General features: G+C 41.8%; 3 protein-coding genes and 1 non-coding gene across 5 annotated transcripts; 2 read left to right on the top strand and 2 right to left on the bottom strand.

Moving 5' to 3' along the window:
* Positions 1-305: 305 nt before the first annotated feature.
* spred3 (sprouty related EVH1 domain containing 3) lies at positions 306-11,160 on the bottom strand. 2 transcript variants are annotated; one of them, XM_030439333.1, is made up of 6 exons: positions 10,929-11,160; positions 6,624-6,789; positions 6,283-6,451; positions 6,139-6,200; positions 5,272-5,430; positions 306-4,774 (listed from the first exon to the last, which is right to left on the bottom strand). In XM_030439333.1, the coding sequence occupies exons 2-6, from the start codon at positions 6,765-6,767 to the stop codon at positions 3,779-3,781; spliced, it is 1,530 nt and encodes a 509-aa protein (XP_030295193.1). In that variant the 5' UTR covers positions 6,768-6,789; positions 10,929-11,160; the 3' UTR covers positions 306-3,778. The 2 variants fall into 2 exon arrangements, with proteins under 2 accessions (XP_030295193.1, XP_030295183.1); XM_030439323.1 differs by lacking the exon at positions 10,929-11,160 and adding an exon at positions 8,575-8,860.
* trnap-agg (transfer RNA proline (anticodon AGG)) lies at positions 10,021-10,092 on the top strand. Its single transcript has one exon. It is a non-coding gene; the product is annotated as a tRNA-Pro (tRNA).
* LOC115595180 (uncharacterized) lies at positions 10,394-15,225 on the top strand. Its single transcript, XM_030439341.1, has 3 exons — positions 10,394-10,416; positions 13,055-14,257; positions 14,483-15,225. The coding sequence occupies exons 2-3, from the start codon at positions 13,056-13,058 to the stop codon at positions 14,502-14,504; spliced, it is 1,224 nt and encodes a 407-aa protein (XP_030295201.1). The 5' UTR covers positions 10,394-10,416; position 13,055; the 3' UTR covers positions 14,505-15,225.
* psmd8 (proteasome 26S subunit, non-ATPase 8) lies at positions 14,742-18,297 on the bottom strand. Its single transcript, XM_030439348.1, has 7 exons — positions 18,141-18,297; positions 17,424-17,496; positions 17,229-17,331; positions 16,962-17,127; positions 16,568-16,668; positions 15,933-16,044; positions 14,742-15,633 (listed from the first exon to the last, which is right to left on the bottom strand). The coding sequence occupies exons 1-7, from the start codon at positions 18,243-18,245 to the stop codon at positions 15,496-15,498; spliced, it is 798 nt and encodes a 265-aa protein (XP_030295208.1). The 5' UTR covers positions 18,246-18,297; the 3' UTR covers positions 14,742-15,495.
* Between the last annotated feature and the right edge of the window lie 6 nt (positions 18,298-18,303).

Genomic DNA, 18,303 nt, shown 5'->3' with positions numbered 1-18,303 from the left:
AAATTAGGCAATAAAGAGCACAGGTTAAAATATATGACTATTTCATAACTTTAAAGGCCAAATATTTACAATTTTAAAGGCAATTTAAGATTTTGTAATGACCTGTAGACACCCTGCAAAATAGCTGTTCCCATATTTAAACATATTCAAAGGTTGGCAAGAAAAGAACACAATTCTAGGTTTTCTTCTTTTCAAATTCCTTCGCATTGTGGGACGATTATAGAATACAGCTTGCATACAGTGTTTGGGGGAAAAAGGCACAGTGAGTTGGTGACATGCACGCGGGAGAGAGAAGTTGACACTGATTTTAAAATATAGAGTGAGGGTTTAATAATGATACAAACCCACGATATGTAACACCTCAAAGCAGCACATTGGCACAAAGTCAGAAGTAAGACAGCACGGAAGATAAAAACCTGTCTCAAAAAAATAAAGAATCAGAATAAATATCTCAATAAATAAATAAACAGGTAATATCTCATTAATTACTTTGAAACTAATAAATACGTACATTTGAAAATATGCACATTGGCAGAAATCAATAACCAAAAAAAGGAAATAGTACTTAACACAGAGTTACTTAGAAATCATAAGTTATTGATTACTCAAATCAAAAGGCACATTTATTAAGATGTAAGAATGGGGCCTGCAATTGTGATCGCATGACTGTCAGTACTGTACTCTTAACACCGTTTCTGAACCAGGAGTAGCAAACTGTGTGCAATGGCTTTACTAGTTCTGTATATCTGCACCATCGAGTGAACGTGTGTGTCTGTGTGCAGGTCTATGCATTGCAGAATTGTGGGGGATTGTGTGTGCGTGTGTGTGTGTGAAGGGAGGGTTAGTGACCGACTGAGTTTGTGTTTCCCGCCATCGTGACAGGATGTCTTGGTTTTTTTGTTTTTTTTGTTTTTTTTTAAGCGGACCAAGGCTGGCCTCGTAGTGAAGACGACCGTCCCGTAAGCGAGAGGTCAGTGGGTCGTGTTCATCAGCGGTCATGTGACCTGACTCTGAACCCCTGCTGCCTGTTCACTCACTTTAAGTCACTTTGGCTAAAAAGTTCTTGGCTAAACCTAAAATGTAAATAATCTGGTGAAGCTTCTGAAAAGGTTCATTCTGCCATAATTCAAGGTCTACCAGGTGATCCTCTGTTTGAAGGGACTGTGGTATAACGAGTCAACACTGGCTTTCGGAGTGTGCTGTATGTATTCACATCTTTAAATCTTAAAGAAAGAGAAATCCCCCCCCGCAGATTCTTTCACGCTGTCAGGATGTCGTCATTCCGTGATGCTCAGCGCATTTCATGAGTTATTTTGTGATTAATCATCACCATTTAACTATCTCAACATCTAACCCTGATTTCTTACATTTTTTAGGACATCTTTCAACATATAGAAAACCAGATGTTAGCTTGTTGCATTCAATGGTTAGTTCTTCATGTAGGAGAAGAGATATTTCTTGGCCGATACTGGCCTATCACAGATAGATCAGTATCAGCGTGTGATGCCTAATATGTGCCTCCTGCCTCTGTTACACATTTTTGCGTTCGATAAGCATATTTGAGGGCCGATATATCCATATCGGAATCTTTTACTTCTTAATATCGGCATCAGCTCAAAAGTCAAGTATCAGTGGCGCTCTAGAAGAGACCGATATCAACACTAAAGATTAGTTTTTCAGGTCAACACAAAATTGTGAGTCACATTTTTATAGAGTAACTTGTGTCTCTGCCTCTTTGATATACATAATTCACTTTGCTTGATTGTTAAACACTGGTGCAAGTGAAGGCAGCACAAAAGGCCATTCTTTGATTCTGAGGGATTTGCACACACACACACACACACACACACACAGTCACACAAAAAAAAGATCCTTCTGTTCACATATTTTGATTTTGAAAATCTTCCTGCTAACGAATCCGTTGGAGCTGCGCTGAAAATAGTTTTTAGTCTACATTTTGCCAGTTGTTCACTGGAAGTAGAAGAATTTACCACCAATCAGCAAAATAGACGCAGAAATACAAGATTCATCACCAGAAGCATTTTTCAAAAAATGTCTTGGGGTGAATTTATCTTAAAGCCGAGCTGTGAGCTCACTAAAACCTTCCTCACTCACTCCTCAGCATCCTCAGCACCTTGGGTGGAATAAGAACTCGTTGAAGGATTGTTTGATCCTGCCACACCGCCTCGTAGATTGCTAAGAGGCGGCGGGTAAGTTTGACTAGGGGTTTTTGGAACAGGACTTAAAATAGCAGCTTTTTTTTCCTTTTTTTTTTGACTTCATACTTAAAGCAACATTCAGCAAACACATCTGCCACTGTGCCCAAACAAAGACTTACTGCCATTCATCTTTTTCAAGTTAATGTGTCTCTTTTCTTATCACAGGGTCAACAGTCTACAGCACGCACGTTCAAATGTCACACCTGTGAGCTACGTGCCGCTGCTCAAAGACAAGTTTGTGTTCCTATTCATCTTTTCTGCTCGGTGTCGAACACAGTAACACACTACGGGATTCAGTTCCAACACTTTGTCGAGTTCCGTTTAGGTTCTTAACGCGAGCAACTGGTACAAAAATACTCTTCAATACATTGTTCATTGCACTTAATCTTTCTTTTTTTTTTTTTTTTGGTGGCGTCTCATTCACAGGCCGAGACGCATCTACAGATTGGTCAGCACGGGGTCCTGGTTTGTTTTTCTTTGGGGTTGGGACTGTAAGGTCGTTTGTGTACATTAGGTAGAATAGACTCGCTCAGAGGCCTCAGTTGTAAGCACCTTGACTGATTCAACAAGTACAGTGGTGGGATGTGATGCATTCTATGGTTACTATTGAAAATACATGGAGAGATGAAAAAACTATGTGTAAAGTGAGGGTGTTTAATGTCCGACACACATTCTTGATTTTATAAATAACCTTGTGTTTGGTTACAAAGGACCATAATGAATCACATTATGACTTTTAAGTCTTTGTGGTTGTCATTGCAACTTCCCTTAACAATAATTGTCCCTTTGCATTTGATAACCTTTCCTACCACTGTGGTCTACTACTTTAACACTAGTGGTCTCAGATGCTCGTACTTTTCTTGAAGACTGCACTCACTTGTGCTCAAACCTGTCTCCCTCTTCTCTTTTTCATGTCTTAACCAGGGTTTGAGTAACATCTGAGGTAAAATTAGAGGTAAAGGGTGACATCTGTTCATCTGACTGATAAACAGGCCAACATGAAACAAATAACGTCCCCAAGATCTCATGTTTGTGAATATGTGATAGTGTGTGCCGTTGGGGGATTCGGTCAATAGGTTGTACATTTAATAAAATATACCAATTAAAATTATAACAATCATATATATAAACATCTCTTGTTTTTGTGTTTTTCTTTCTAAATAAAAAACAAACAAACAGACATTTTGAAACAGTGTACACATCATCATTGCCTCTGCCACTCTCTTCCTGTGATAAAGTCTCTGATCGCTAACTCGAGATCAGCCAAACCTCAGTAAATCCACTACGAAAGGCTCCAGATGACTCCCACAGAGCCTGGTCTGAGTGCGGTGCACCTTCAGCAGGCATGGACCAGTGAGGAAGGCCCCAGGTTGAAAAGAGAAAGAGCGGAATGCAGTGGAAGGCCATGGGGCTTTGGAGGGCCACGTCAGAGGTCTGGGTCTACTGAGAGCACTGTTCCACCTGCTCAGCTCCGTCTCCCGCCTCCCTACAGATGCTCTCTCCTTTCAACACCCAAACCTCGTTGGTCCAGAGAACCCCTCCCGCCCCCTAGCCTGGCCTCATCGGACCGCCTTGTGCTTTCCCCCACAGCAGCCACACCTCTCCCCACACCGCAGGCAGGCGCGCAAAGGCAGGTAGCAGCACATGCAGGGCACGAAGAGCGACAGGGCCAGGAGGGCCAACCAGCGGGCACAGCAAAGGGGGTGCGGGTGGCCCCCCAATGAGTCATCACATGAGCAAGGCTCCCAGAACTCTCCCTCAGAGTCCGACATGCAGTGGTAGAGCAGACTCTCTGCACACCACACACAGGTCCACTGGCGCAGGCAGTGCAGGGCCGGGTCTGGGGCATCTCTGCAGCGGCCCCGCCCATTCTCCGAAGCACTGAAAACAGAGCGGCAGTACACACAGCGAGATGAGCATGACGATGAACCCTGAGGACAGGGGCTGTCGTCGTCGGGGGAGATTACCCCCTGGTCACTGCTGCTGGCCCCTCCTCCTCTCTTACGAGTCCGCGACCGGGGCGTGGCCAGTGAGGTGTGGATGCAGCAGGGAGAGGGCGAGCCTTTGCCCGTCTCCTGGGGTGAGCCGGCTCCTGAGGACACGCCTGACACAGCGTTGGGCATTGACATACAGGTGGGCGACGACGAGGACAGGCGCTGGGAAGCTTTGCTGTCCAGGCTCACTGTCACGTCGCAGCCTGCCGTCCCCACTCCTGCCAGCTCCTTCTCGAAGCGGACCACGCACAGCTCTGACTTGTCCTGCATACTCCCTCCGCTACCAACAACCACACCCCCGGTCAGCCCGCCGACCATAGTCCTGGTGGCACCTGCCCGTCGGTAGTCCTCATAACCTCGAGAACCCCACAGGTCTTTGCAAGGGTCCACACTACGCAGGTCTCCCTCCTCCAGCAGAGAAATAGTGGGCGAGAGGGGGGACAGAGGAGATGAGGCCGGGGGACCCACAGGAGGAGTAGGTGGAGCAGGAGGTGGGGGCGGGGGCGCTGGGGGATTCAACACAGCCGTCATTTGTGAAAGCTGTCCTGGCCTGGTGTGGATCTGTGGAGAGGGTATAGGATTACAGAGTGAGTCAGGAACAGTGTGTGCTGTGGCAGCAGCTACAGAAGACTGCTGTTCACTTGCGCGTCTATTCGAGATCTGAAATAGACGCGCAAGTGATCAAGAACCCCCCAACCTGACAAGATTTCTTTCTACAGGATGTCAGTGGTCCATTTTTGATTTACTTCCTTTTGATGTGGAGTAAACGTCTTGTGTGTCGACTTGAGGGCGGAGACAAGGAAAAACAACCAACCAGTCCACCTTCCCATGTTTTGTCATTGCTCTAATGTCTACAAATGAATGTAAAATGGCACTAATCCTGCAGGAAACAACCTGCTAGACCCTCAGCAGGCTCCCAGACCCCTCGTTAAGAACTATTCACAGTGATTCCCATCAGGGCTCGCAAGTGTGAATAGAACACAGACAGAGAAATCAACTGAACATCAAAATCAATACTTTCTTGTTATCACAACTTTGTGCAGATGTTGTTGTGCTACCTGAGCAGGCGTCTGAGTGGTGACAGCATGGCTGGATCCAAAACTAAACTCTTCCGACCGCACAAAGCAGGTAGACGACGACTCGCTCGTCACTATGGTGATGGGTTTGGGAAGCATCTCCTTTCTGCTGTTGGATGACGACTCACTTCCTGTATGGGACTAACAGAGGCCTCATGTCATCCCACAAGTCAAACACATCGATAACTGCATTGGGGACGTAGTGTCAACATAAATGGCCCTTTTTACCTCCGTTAGGGAGGTGATGTTTGGATCTGTGTCTTGTTTGTTGGATGGTTGGTTTGTCAGCAGGACTACAAAAAAAACTGCTGAACAGATTTCTACAAAACTTTGATGGAGGACGGGTCTCAGCCAAAAATAGTTCCCATTTACTTTTGCTGTGGATCCAGATAAAGGAATGGATCCAGGATATTTTCACATCGTGAGGTGATGGAACATGTTTTGACAGCTTTGTTAATTCTCATTGAATAATGCACGGATCTTGATTTGAATAACATAAAAATAAAAAAGGGTATTCAGGGGGCTGGTAACTATGAGCGAGTACAATTTGATGCGGATCCCAGAGCTGGTGAACTATAATCATGGTTAAGGAGTCAGGGATGGTTTAGAATTCAGAGTGATACAGGATGATCAAGTTTGATACTGGATTGGGTTTGACTGAAGGACTGAAAGCATCTGTTTATCCAGAACCAATTGACAAGCAAATGACGTATGTTTTGGGCCGAGACCCATCCTCCACGCAAGTTTCATCGAAATCCGTCCTCTAGTTTTTGTCTGAGTCTGCTGACAAACCAAACAACCAACCAACAAACAGACATGGGTGAAGACATAACCTCCTCAGATACTCACAGCTTGTCCGTCATCCTCGGTGTCAGCCTCTTCTGGGGTGGAGGACGACGGCGAGTCAGAACCTTGATCACACGAAAAGAGAGGATTAAGGCGCTGCTGGATAGCCCAGCTAATGAGTATTATATGTGGCTCGTGTATCTCTACCTCTGTCGAGCTTGTCTAAGACGGCCTGCAGCCCTTTCTCAAAGGAGATGGCGTCGGCAGGACTCTGGAACGTAAGGCCAAACTTTCGATCCTCTACCCGCCAGTGATGGAAGATGGGGTTCACCTTGTTGTACACTAACCCCCTTTGCACTGCGCACTCCAACACCGGCTGAAGACACAAGCAGCAGTCCCACCAAACAGAAGAAGTTAGTTCACCAGCCAAAGACGCAATCCCCCCTTCGTCACATCATGCCCTCACATGCAAGTGGATCTACAGTCTTCAGGCGGTGTTGAGGAGCAACGTGGCACCAAAGACAGCCATAACACACGCACACACTCACTGCTCGATCTCGCAGCCGCTCTCCACGTATGATGTACTCTCTCCGCCCCCTGCCGTCATGACTCCGCCCCTTACATATGACCACATGACTGAGGCCGCCACCTCCAAGGGGCACCCATCCGCCACTGGAGTCATCACGTGTCATCACCACTGCACGAACACGCACACTGTCAGGGAAGCCAAGAGAGTGAGCAAAAGAGGCCCAGGCTGATTAAACAACGCAGTGATACACAGTGGCACAGAAAACACGCGCAATATCAACGCACTGAGGTCAACTTTCATGATGGAGAGACAAGAAGAAAAAAGATGCAGAACAGGTCTCAGCTCTGTCGAACTCAGACTGCATGATGAAATTCACACACAGAAGGCAGAATTGACGGGTTTTTTATCACGTGGATGAGTTATATCGGATGTTAATGAGCATGTGATGACGGTAAACAAATGTGGAAATACACGAGAGATGCCAGGAGGGGTTCTTTTAAAACGTTTCAGCTGCTGGGAAGGAAACACACGAGGATGGAGATGTGCAGCGTGTTCACTGTGCGTCTGTGTGAATAACAGGAACTATGGAGCGAATGGATAGAAAGAAAGCCAGCGCTGAGAGAAATGGCTAAACGGGAGGAGGGAGGACGGAAGAATGAGTGTTTCCCAGATAGATGTATCAATGAACGCACCCATTCGCCATCAGAGGCCCCGGTTTCCTTGCAAAAAAAAAAAAAAAGAAAGAAAGAAGCTCTGCCCTCGCCAGCCGACTGAATAATTCAGCACCGCAGCTCGACATGTGCATGAATCGCATGCACGGCCGCGTCTTTTTTTGTCATTTCTCACATCACACTGAATTTTAATTGTTGCAGTTATTTATTTTATTTTTTTTCCCAGACGCTCCTTTTCTCAATTCCGCCCCTTGCTGCACGCACTCATTAACACACCCCGATAATATGTTATATTTTTTTATGAATGGGGGGCCGGAGCGAGGCTGGCGTCGACATCGCTCTGCGCGTTTAGATTATTCTTTTTTTTTTTTTTTCCTGCCGGAAATTTTTTTTATTAAGGGGGCCCGTAAATACAATGCGATCGCGTGTGAAGAAGAAAAGAGAGAGAGAGAGAGAGAGAGAGAGAAAGGGGGGGAAGGAAAAAGGGAACGAGTGGGTGAGAGGATGGAGAGGAAACGAGAGATGGGGGGAGGGGGCCGATTAGAAAAGGGAAGGAGGAGAGGAGGGGTGAGGATGAGGGAGAGCGAGCGAGAGAGCGAGCGAGAGAGAGAGAGAGAGAGAGAGAGAGAGAGAGAGAGAAAAAATCACATTTCATTCATAAAGTTTGGCTTTAAAAAATCATAATGAAACCCCGAGACACGTTGATAAAAATCACAACGCCTCCATCCCTCCCTCGTTTTACTGTAGCCATGTCTTGAATGACGCGATGCTGGCCCCAAACTCGCCATATTTCGCCTTTCTCCCCCCCCCCCCCTCCATACATTTTACACATTGATTTCGTGACTGTTTTTACCAATCGCTAACCACGCATTTACTTCTGAATTGTTGCATAGCGTCTGTTGTGTTTCCAGGATTATTATTCTAATTATTATTATTATTATTATTGTTCAATCCTGTGCGTGTAGATTGTGTGTGCCAGTCGTCTTTAAAAAAAAAAAAAAGCAAAAAAAAAAAAAAAAAAAAAAAGCACAAGAGTCCCACATGTAAGGTGGCTTAAAACATGTAGCACATATTGGCGTGGATATATCGGAAATGGGGTGTATGCTGTTGATTCAAGACTACGTAATGGTGTTTTTATTCTCGGCAGCCAGCTAAATTTGTAAGAGCACCGATTGTGAGAATAGTGCATGATGCTGGGTTGGTGTAACACTGATGGCGGTGGCGTTTCTTTCTATCCCGCTTTGCTCGGATGGCTGAATATATATGTGCAATGTTAAAAATGAAAATGTAAGGACTTACTCGCCCTCCATGGCTCGGTGTTGCCCGCCGCTTGCAGCAGCCCACCCCAGGGTCTCCTCTCTCTCTCTCTCTTTTTATCCTCCTTTCAGGAAACACTCACAGACTCACTCATATTCTCTCTCTATCTGCTCTCATTTTCCTAATCTTTCTCTCTCTTCCTCTCTCTCTCTTGCTCTCCGCTCTCTCTCTCCACCTTGATGTCGTTTCGGTGTATCAGGATAGGCTTGAGGTTGCAGCAGCCATTTTCCGCTGGCAGCATCCTCCCTCTCTCTCTCTCTCTCCCTCCCTCCCTTCCTTCCTCCCTCCCTCCCTCCCTCCTTCTCTCTCTCTCTCTCTCTCTCTCTCTCGCTCCAAATCACTCCCTCGCTTATTCCCTTTCTCACTCTACCTGCCCTGTGCCAACACATCCGCACTAATCATTGACAGCATCGTGGCTTTAGGTGGGCTATAGGCTTTGTCAGTGTTACCATGCTGTTTTAAATTATTGAAAGTGAGCACTGAGTTGCTGGTACGTGCAGTGACGTGAGTGCTCAATGAAAAGCTGGGAAAACCATCAATGACCTCCGGTTGATCCCCTGATTATCACGGGGCAAACAAACCATGTAGGTAAAAAAATAAAAATACTGAAGATTTGCCCTTCATCGCTTCTTAGCATTTGTTTTTTAATCCCCCTAGCACAAGTCTGATTTATTTTTGTGGTCCTAGTTCACTCTTGACTTATTTTTGTAGTATCATGAGCAGGAAACGAACACAATCTGTTCCAGTGGGAACTACAGGGTCCCAGTGTTGGCAAGGTTTCAGCACCACGGACAGCAACACGTCTAAAAAAAAAACACATCTTCGATTTAAAAACGCGTGTGATTTGGGGTTTACACGACGGAACACCATTTCAGCCAATTAAAGAGAAAAACGTGAGGAAAAGGCATCTTCATTTTATTTATTTTAATCATTAGTAATAATTATTCGATTTCTTAAAAAAATCTTTTTAATTTTTATTTTGAGACAGCAAAACAAATAGTCAAGTCGAAATGTTAATAACATAAATAATAATCATCGGACAGGAAGTCGATATTATAAAATAAAAAATATATATATTTATTAAGGAGTTTTTAAAACTCGGAATTGAGATAAAAAGTCATATTTATGGGACACATTATTAGATTTAAAAAAAATCGACGTTTTGGGATTAAAAGGTCAGAATTTTACAACGTTTTATCTCGTAATTGCAATTCATAATCCCATAATTATGACGTTTTAATAATCCAGATTTTTCATATATATATACAATATATCTATATTGTAATACATCGTTAGCAAGCACTGAAGCTTCAGACATGTAACGGTGCACAAATAGTTAAACATCATACAAATCGCAGGTCAACCAGCCGCAGGTCCCCTCAGAGATATTCGAAATGTGGAGACTACAAATGTGCCCTGACGTCACGTGGCTCGTTGGTCTAGGGGTATGATTCTCGCTTAGGGTGCGAGAGGTCCCGGGTTCAAATCCCGGACGAGCCCAGATTTTATAAACACTTTGTTATTGTACTGCTCACAATGACAAACATTGCTGTGACATAGTACTTCTTCAGTGATGTCCAGTGATGTTTTACACGGTTTGCTCCTGAAAGATATTTAATTATTTCTAGTTAACATACCAGGAAAACACGACATCCAGGCTGCTTCCGGGCTTCCGGCACTAGAGACATTGGGAAGCTTCAAGATTCAAAGAGTAACGCCCTCAGCTTCATTCACAAAACTGCAAACTCTTAATTCAACCCTTTTGTCAAAGTTAAGTTGTTAATTTATGTACTCTAGTCAACCTTCTGTGATTCAATCACTCAGGTAAGTTAGCCACAGACCACCTGGACTTCAGCACCGAGGACAGCGACTTTATAATATGAAAGCATGTGCGTCATGATTGGCTTTTGGACAGTTCTGTCACTTTTATACTCAAATTTAAAGTTATAAAATGGTATGGTTAATTGATGCCAACATAGTGACGCATGGTGATGTTAGTAGTATGCAGGCTCATTACCTTTGGGGTCATAATATTGTTAGATATCATCACTATCCTTTGATAAACATCGATCATAATGCAGTAATGCAAGGCAGATGTATTTGTAGCCTATAACCTCTTATGTGAAAAGTTTGTTTGTCCTTCTCTCGCAGACGAACTTCTACCAACCCTTTCTAACGACACGTCACCGTTTTTCCAGTAAATTTGAAGTAGGTTAATATGATCAAACAACATAACAAAAACATATTCAATTCTTTTAATTCAAGTTAGATTGTGTCACTTCCTCCTGACAGGGGTCAAATGATAAAAAAATAAAAAATAAAAAATAAAAACCTACCGAGTTAATTACATCAGACGTTAAACTGATGTCTCCAACGTCCATTTCACCAGCTAACGGTCAGAACCAACGGCAGATGTTAGCTAACTAAGTGACGTCAGGATATCAACTAACCGGGTGCGTATCTTTGATTAACCATTTTTAACTCCAAGTTTTACCTATTTTGCACAGAATATACCAAAAGACCGAGCGCAACAGATATGTAACGTTATGTTCTCTGTAAAACCAACGGGAAACGTTGAGCTAACTCAAAATCTGTACACCTAAAATCCGGAAATCAGTTAACATTTTTGCACATCCGGTTGCCTTTTCTCAAAGTCAGTGAGTTTTTTTGAATGGGCTTTTGGTTAAATGCCTGAACTAAGGCCTGTGGTTACCACAAGCTTAATATATGTACACGTTTTGTTCTTAAACATAAATTACATCATTACATGTGCTGCAATTTAAAGTGCTGATGTATCTTAGAAATGGCTGTTGCTAACAAGTAGCTAAACGAGACTACAGACGTTGCCATGGACATTAAACATCATCACACCGAACAGGGAGACTCATCTACTCACTAGTCTGTCTTTACAAGCGGACTTCAGTTACAAACTATTGTAACTTTATTCTTTACATCTTGTAAGTGATCAGTTAATAGAAAACGTGTGTGGTTAATACGTAGTAAGGTGCTTAGTGTGGTGGTGACGTTTAAGTTGTGTGACAGCATATTCTGTTTAGAGCCTAACATGAGTTTATTACTTCTATAGATTTAATTTACGCAGTGAAAATAACACAAAAGTGGTTTTCTTCATCTTTGAAGATCTTCATGAACAAAACGTGTAAGAATCATAAACTTGTGTTTGTCACAGAGCTTATTCCTGGTGATAATCCAAAGTCTAATTCAAAAATCCGGAAGGCTTTGTGTCGAGGGAACTAGAGCGATGCTAACTTTTAAAAAAATATGTCAACTAATCTATTGTTCTATGAACTAACCGGAAACCCTTTTTGCCCTATCTTTCTATAATCCATTTGGGAGTTTCAGTGGTAAGTCAAAATCAAACTTTACAATATATCCCAAAGTGAAATGAACCTCTTCATGTATGAATTATTACATCACAGTCTTTTTTCAGTGTTTGTAAGTGAAAAATCATGCCAATATCTTTTTTCGCTGACTTTAAAGACATCCGTCCCCTCCAGTTTGAAATTGCCATGTATTTAGATACAATCTTAAGACGATTAAATTCCTTAAACTATTCAAGTTAAAACTGTATCATAACTTAAATGCAACATAAATCAATTTTATCTATATAGACCTAAATCACAATCATATTGCCGCAGTGGGCTTCACAACCTGTACAGTGAGTGACATCCTCTATCCTTAGACCCTCAACTTGAGTGCGGAAAAATTTAAATGTACAACAAAAGGTGGAATCTATAGAGGCAGAATATAGCTTTAGCATGATGTTTACTGTGCTGACAGATGCATTTTCAATCAAAGGAAAAAAAATGTATAAGAAAAAAATATATTAAAATCTGGATAAAGATATTCCTAACAACTTATTTTGTTAAAAAATATACATATTTGCTTGTCTGAGGATAAGATGATTTGACAGTTATTCCAGAGGTAGGCCTACTTGGTTCATCTTGTATCCCCTCTGCATGTTGGAATTCATAATGCCTTATCTCAAAATGACAAAGAGATACAAAGATGATAATCAACTGTATTTGTGGACAAAGTTTAAGGGTTCCGCCACCTGGTGATTTGGACATGGTACTTCAACTTAAATTGTTAGAAACGGCTTCCAAGGATCTTTCCACTACCGACAGCAGAGTCCCCAAACTGTATAGGGTACCTTTTATAAAACATTGAAAAAACTATCATAGCATATCATTTGTGGTGTATACATTTGTTGTTATTAACTTTAACCATATTTTCTGGAAATATAGCATCCATATCACTAGACTAAAACCAAATTTATTAGAAGAGATTAAAGGTGCTATTTGTAAGCAAAGTAATTTTTTGAGTCTCATTCTCAATTCCTCAAAAATCTTCCCTCCTAACCCTTACTCTGTGTGTATATATAAATAGAATGTTACCATACTTATTCTCTAAGTCTGTTGATAAAACCACTTTTATTTTTCAGGATGAATACAAGAATAAAAACAATGGGTACTCACAAGTCAAAACATTTAAAAAAGGAGGAAAATGGTACCACAAAAGACACAGTGGCTAAAAATGACTTTAACCATGGCGATGCAAATGATTTAACTGGAAGCCTCAATAAAACTGGCAACACTAGTCAAGGACTAGGCCCTTCTCCACCTCCTAGTCACCAAATGCAACCCGACGGTGGCAATGAGGCACCGCTCACAAGGATTCACCAAGTTCCTGCTGTTGATGCCCCTCAAAACAGAGAACAAAGCATAACCAAGGCTGTGAACATATTGCAGAATGCTGACCCAGTAAAAGATAACCCATGTCACTCAGCTGTATTGTTGCCTCAACAACACACATCTCCTGCAAAACCTCAGAAGAAAAAGACCAGTACTACAAAACCAGTGCTCCAGCAGGCTACACCTGCAAAACCTGGGCCATGTCATGGTGTAAAAACAACTGATGAAAAATCTGATGCTTTGAGGTCAGATATTTTACAGCAACTTCAGGGTGTAACTGGAAACTTAAGCCAGCAGCAATCAGGACCTTCAGCAAAAGTTCTGCACCAGGCTCAAAACATTCTGGAGCAAAGCACCGCCACAAAACCAGGCATCGTAAATGTAAAGATGCCAGGAGATGATGATGATGAAACAGCTGAAGCCACTGTCATCACAGTGCAAGACTGCACTGCCATGGAAGAAAACACAACCAAGATACACAATAAGGCCTATCTTACACCTCAACATAACAAAGTTGACAATGACACCAATGGGAACACTTCATCTGGCATACAAACAGTCAATATGAAAGCAGCATTAGTCAAAGCTGACCCAAACAATGCTGCCAATAACACAACAGCCGCATCTGCAGATTCAAGTGTCAAGTCGAAAGTCCAGCACAAACTTAATGTTACTATAATTCTACATACTGCCACTAAGCCTCAGGAAAAAGGCAAACTCAAAGGAATGGAACAAAACCATCCCAATAAGAATGCAGGAAACTTCACTACTAAAGAAGATAAGAATGGAAAGAATGGCCAGGATGAAAAACAAGAGCCAGACATCCCCCCTGCAGTTCCTCCGGAACACACCGAGGGACGTTGGCACCCATTTACAGTGAACCAGTCCTGTTCCGTCAAGGTGCTCTGTAAACACAACCCAGGGAAAGGTTTACAACCAAACATCCAAAAGTGGTGAGCTACACTCAACTTGTTAACTGTTAAACCCTTATTCCAAAAAGGTTGGGACACATTTTTTTATTTGGAATTTACATAGCATCTCCAATTTTTAGGAATGAGGCTTGAAATTCTCATTACATAAATGCGACCCATTTTGTTTTTCCTTGTATTTTCCTTTCATTTGTTTTATGCCACTGTTTAAAAATCAGTCAGTTACAGCTTCGCTCATCTCTTCCACAGGTCCAACAAATGTCAAAAATAAATGTCCGGTCCTCCTTTGGTCACCCCAAGATTTGAAGCTTTGTTTGCTTTGAGAGAGAAGCAGGCAGAGGGAGGAGATTCTCACCAATGAGAGAAGACAATAAAATATATCTGATATTAATGATATACATTTACAAAATTTCCTTTAAATTACTTTCTTCCCTGGAAAGTTAGGTTAGGTTAAGTTAAGTTAGTTAGTTGAAGTGTAAAAAAAAAGACAGCACAGCCATTCAAAAAGTTTATTTTCTGAAGCATTTATTGCAGACAAATATTTGCATTGTAAGATCAACTGGATTACAAACCATCTAGGGAGGAAGAGGCATTACCATTTAGAAAACACTCAAACTTCAATGGCAATTCTCTCTGTTGCTAGGATACAAGGCAAGGGCAATACATTTCTGTGGGCTCTACTAAGGAGAAAATGAACTTTGTGTACAAAAAGGGTTTGCTCGAATTTGGGTACAAATGTTGAGTCGTGTTGATAGTTTTGTGTGGACACTGAAAGGCAAAGTCACAGGGTGGCGACAGTAATTAACTTTCTTACAGCTGGAAAACAGCAGAGACCCAAGGGTATTATATGCAGTAGTTGGACTTGATGTTCTTGTTTTTTTCAATCACCAGCTGGGAATGCCATAAAACTGTAATGTTTGAGAAATTACATTGTGTATAAAATAACATTAAACCCTTGAATGTCTTCAATAAACAGGTAGATGTCTAGCAACGGCTGAATAGACTGGTCACGGGTGATACTTTTTGTTTTGTTCCCATTCTTTTAACATGAAAGCAAACCGTCAGTCAGAAAGACCTGCAGACAGATTTAATACAGGAAAAAGAAATGGTGATTGATTTTTGAGGTATGGGCAACAAAATCAACCATTCTGGCAATCAATGTATTCATATTCCTCAGGGAAACCGCTGACTGGATGTATACTGGATCAGCGGCGTTTGTCTGAGTGTGTCTGTACATGGTTGAGTGTGTTCCTGGGGGCGGATTACACAATCATTTCCAGCTGTCGTGCATATTCGATGACCTGTTGTGCCAGCTCTGTAGAGGGGATGGTCACCTCTTCTGTCCGCTGCTGCTGACTGGTGAAAGAGTAATAGCCATCTGGGCTCAAACTCCATCCCCGCTGAAATAAAGCAAGATTGAAGTGACATGTTATTCCTTGTAGGCAAGAGGGGGTTTTGTTCTCATTTTAAAAATGAGATAAGATAAACTTGTTGAACAACGGCTGATGGTGACATTCCAGTCAGTCTTTTTCACATTTGAAATAATAAATGTAATTTCCGGTTTTGTCAGCACAACACATCTTGAATTTGCTGTTTCTATTCCTTGCTAAAACAAATTATGAATAAACATATCTAATGGTATGTTTAAGGTATCAACCTGCAACTTCAAACTTTGGTTTCCAAATGAAAATATACATACCTTCTTGGCATAATCTGTCATCTTTTTGGGGGTACTGAAGAAAAGCACACGGGTGGCTTCACTGAACTGGATCTGCTCATATGCTTTCTCTATGCAACCTGCGATCTCATCACTGAAATTTAAAAAGATCCTAGTTTTAGTTGAAGTTATCTTTTGAAAGATAAATGGCATCATCTGGTCTTCCAGATAAATTAAAATAAATTAAGTCGTTTCCTTTGAGAGTTCATAATTTTCATATATCAAGACACCTTGCTATCGCAGAGAAAATCATAGTGTTTGATGTTACATTTCTTTTGGTGAACGTGTTAAGCCAAATAGTAAGAAAGCTTAAACGATCAGTTATCAGCTTATTATACTGTCTCGAATGGTGTTTAAACAGATGATTATAACTATGCTGAAGGTGTCCTGACATACTGTTTTAATGAACAATCATGACATATGACAGTATTTTCCATAGTCGTGGTATCACTGAAGCATTTGTAAGACCACATAATGCACTGGGACCTGGAACAAAATACAAATTGATTTCACAGGGAAAACCAACATCCACATTAGTTATAACGACACAGAAAGGTCTGTATCAATTGAACACAAGTAGAAATGATAGTAGACATGGCTACCATATTGGTTCTTACCGAATTGTGTCAAGCAGAATATCTATAAAAAAGGTGTAGCTCTCAGCAGGGATGTTGCCTTTGGCAAGAAAGACCTTGTTGTAGCTTCCCTCCATCAAGTACTGAAAAGCCCATTAGAGAATAGAAAACATTAAGATGGCATTTACATATAAGTTACTATTGACACTGTGTTATTCTTATATGTATGTAGAGAATAAGAGCGCTGCATTGATCTGGATGGTACATTTTAATAAATTGTGTCAATCAGTTTGTAATATCTACCTTCAGACTACAAATTAGAAATTGGACCAACAGATCAAAATGTTGCCCATGATACTGAGTCACTATAGAACATCAATATAATATTACCCTAAACCCTAAATATATTTTTTTGTCGAGGGTTAAATTGCAGCACCTGCTCTAATGACACTGGGTGTCTGATGTAGACGTTGGTCTGAATATCTCGTGCACTCAGCCTCTCAAGTTCTGTGTGAAACTCAGATACACGGTTCTGTGAGAGCAGGAAGAGCAGGTTCAGTCCAAGTAACTGGTGCATGTAGGCAGCTTCTGGCAGTTCTTCCCTTAATGACAGAAGGTAAAGAAAAAGCAAAGTTAGAGATCTCCAGTGAGTACTATTTAGCAAAATATTAGTACACATGAAAGACAAAGAAGGTGACATTACTTGTAATCAAAGTAGTAGCATTTAAGCTGGGCCATGTATCTCTCAAAGGATGGGATGTCCTTCTTGAGGATACTCCACAAGGCCCCAATTTCAAGGACATCACCTGGAACACAGAGACAACAAATATATTAATAAGGGATATGTTTGATAACTTTGTTATGTTGTCCATCAACCTGACTTGCCATCAATACTCACGAGCTAAAATGAGCTGCTGCTTGGTCAGCGCGGACCCGCTGGTAGGTAAGAAGTTCAGCTCCAGTAACGAGACCTGTAAGATAAATGTGTGTTGTAATTTTCTATAAAATCTTAAACCTAACCTGTCGCTTGTGTTCACCCAGTTCTTAGTCATAACATAAGATGATGACAGTGATCCTTCATAGCAGTTAAAATACCTGCTGGCAGCTTTTCCGGTGACAGTTTTGAAAAACAAAACATAAATCTAAACGATAGAATTACAGCATATAACTTAATAATGAGCAATAGCTGATGATAGAGCAAAAGAGGAAACCATTGTGGTGTTAATTAACTGTTGCCCGAATGTTTATTTTGGATGTCAGTTTCAGGTTAAAACTACTTTGACAGTGAATTAGCAAGTAGTAACATTACGTTAACATTAGCAACACTGACTGTGATGACTTGAACTGTCGTTACTCCTCAAATGGTTCAATTAACTTTCTGCAAAACAACACCATGCAGTTGAGACGAATGAACCTAAAGGCACTACTCAAAAAGGAATACAATTGTGTGTGTCTAAAGTTTGCCCATCAGAAAACTCTACACACGACGTTAGCCTGCTAGCCTAAGTTAGCACCCTTAGCTACATTTGCTAACAGCGCTATCGCCTCTAAACAGGCAGTGTTCCTGGCTCGACTCATAAAACCAACAAACAGACAAATAAACATGCGCCGCTACCTTAAGTTTGCTCAGTATTTCCCCACATTTGCTCAGGTTTGGGTTTTTCTTGTTCCATTCCGTTTTCAGTGTCTCATAAAGCCCCGCAGTCTCTTTCAACGCCATGGTGATTCTGCAAAATATACGACACCGGCCAACGTAATACGTTAAATGACGTATGGTG

Source organism: Sparus aurata, chromosome 2 (genome assembly GCF_900880675.1).
Source record: "Sparus aurata chromosome 2, fSpaAur1.1, whole genome shotgun sequence".
Taxonomy (NCBI): Eukaryota; Metazoa; Chordata; class Actinopteri; order Spariformes; family Sparidae; genus Sparus; species Sparus aurata.
Note: the sequence above shows the minus strand (reverse complement) of the source record. Positions and strands in the feature narration are given on the sequence as shown.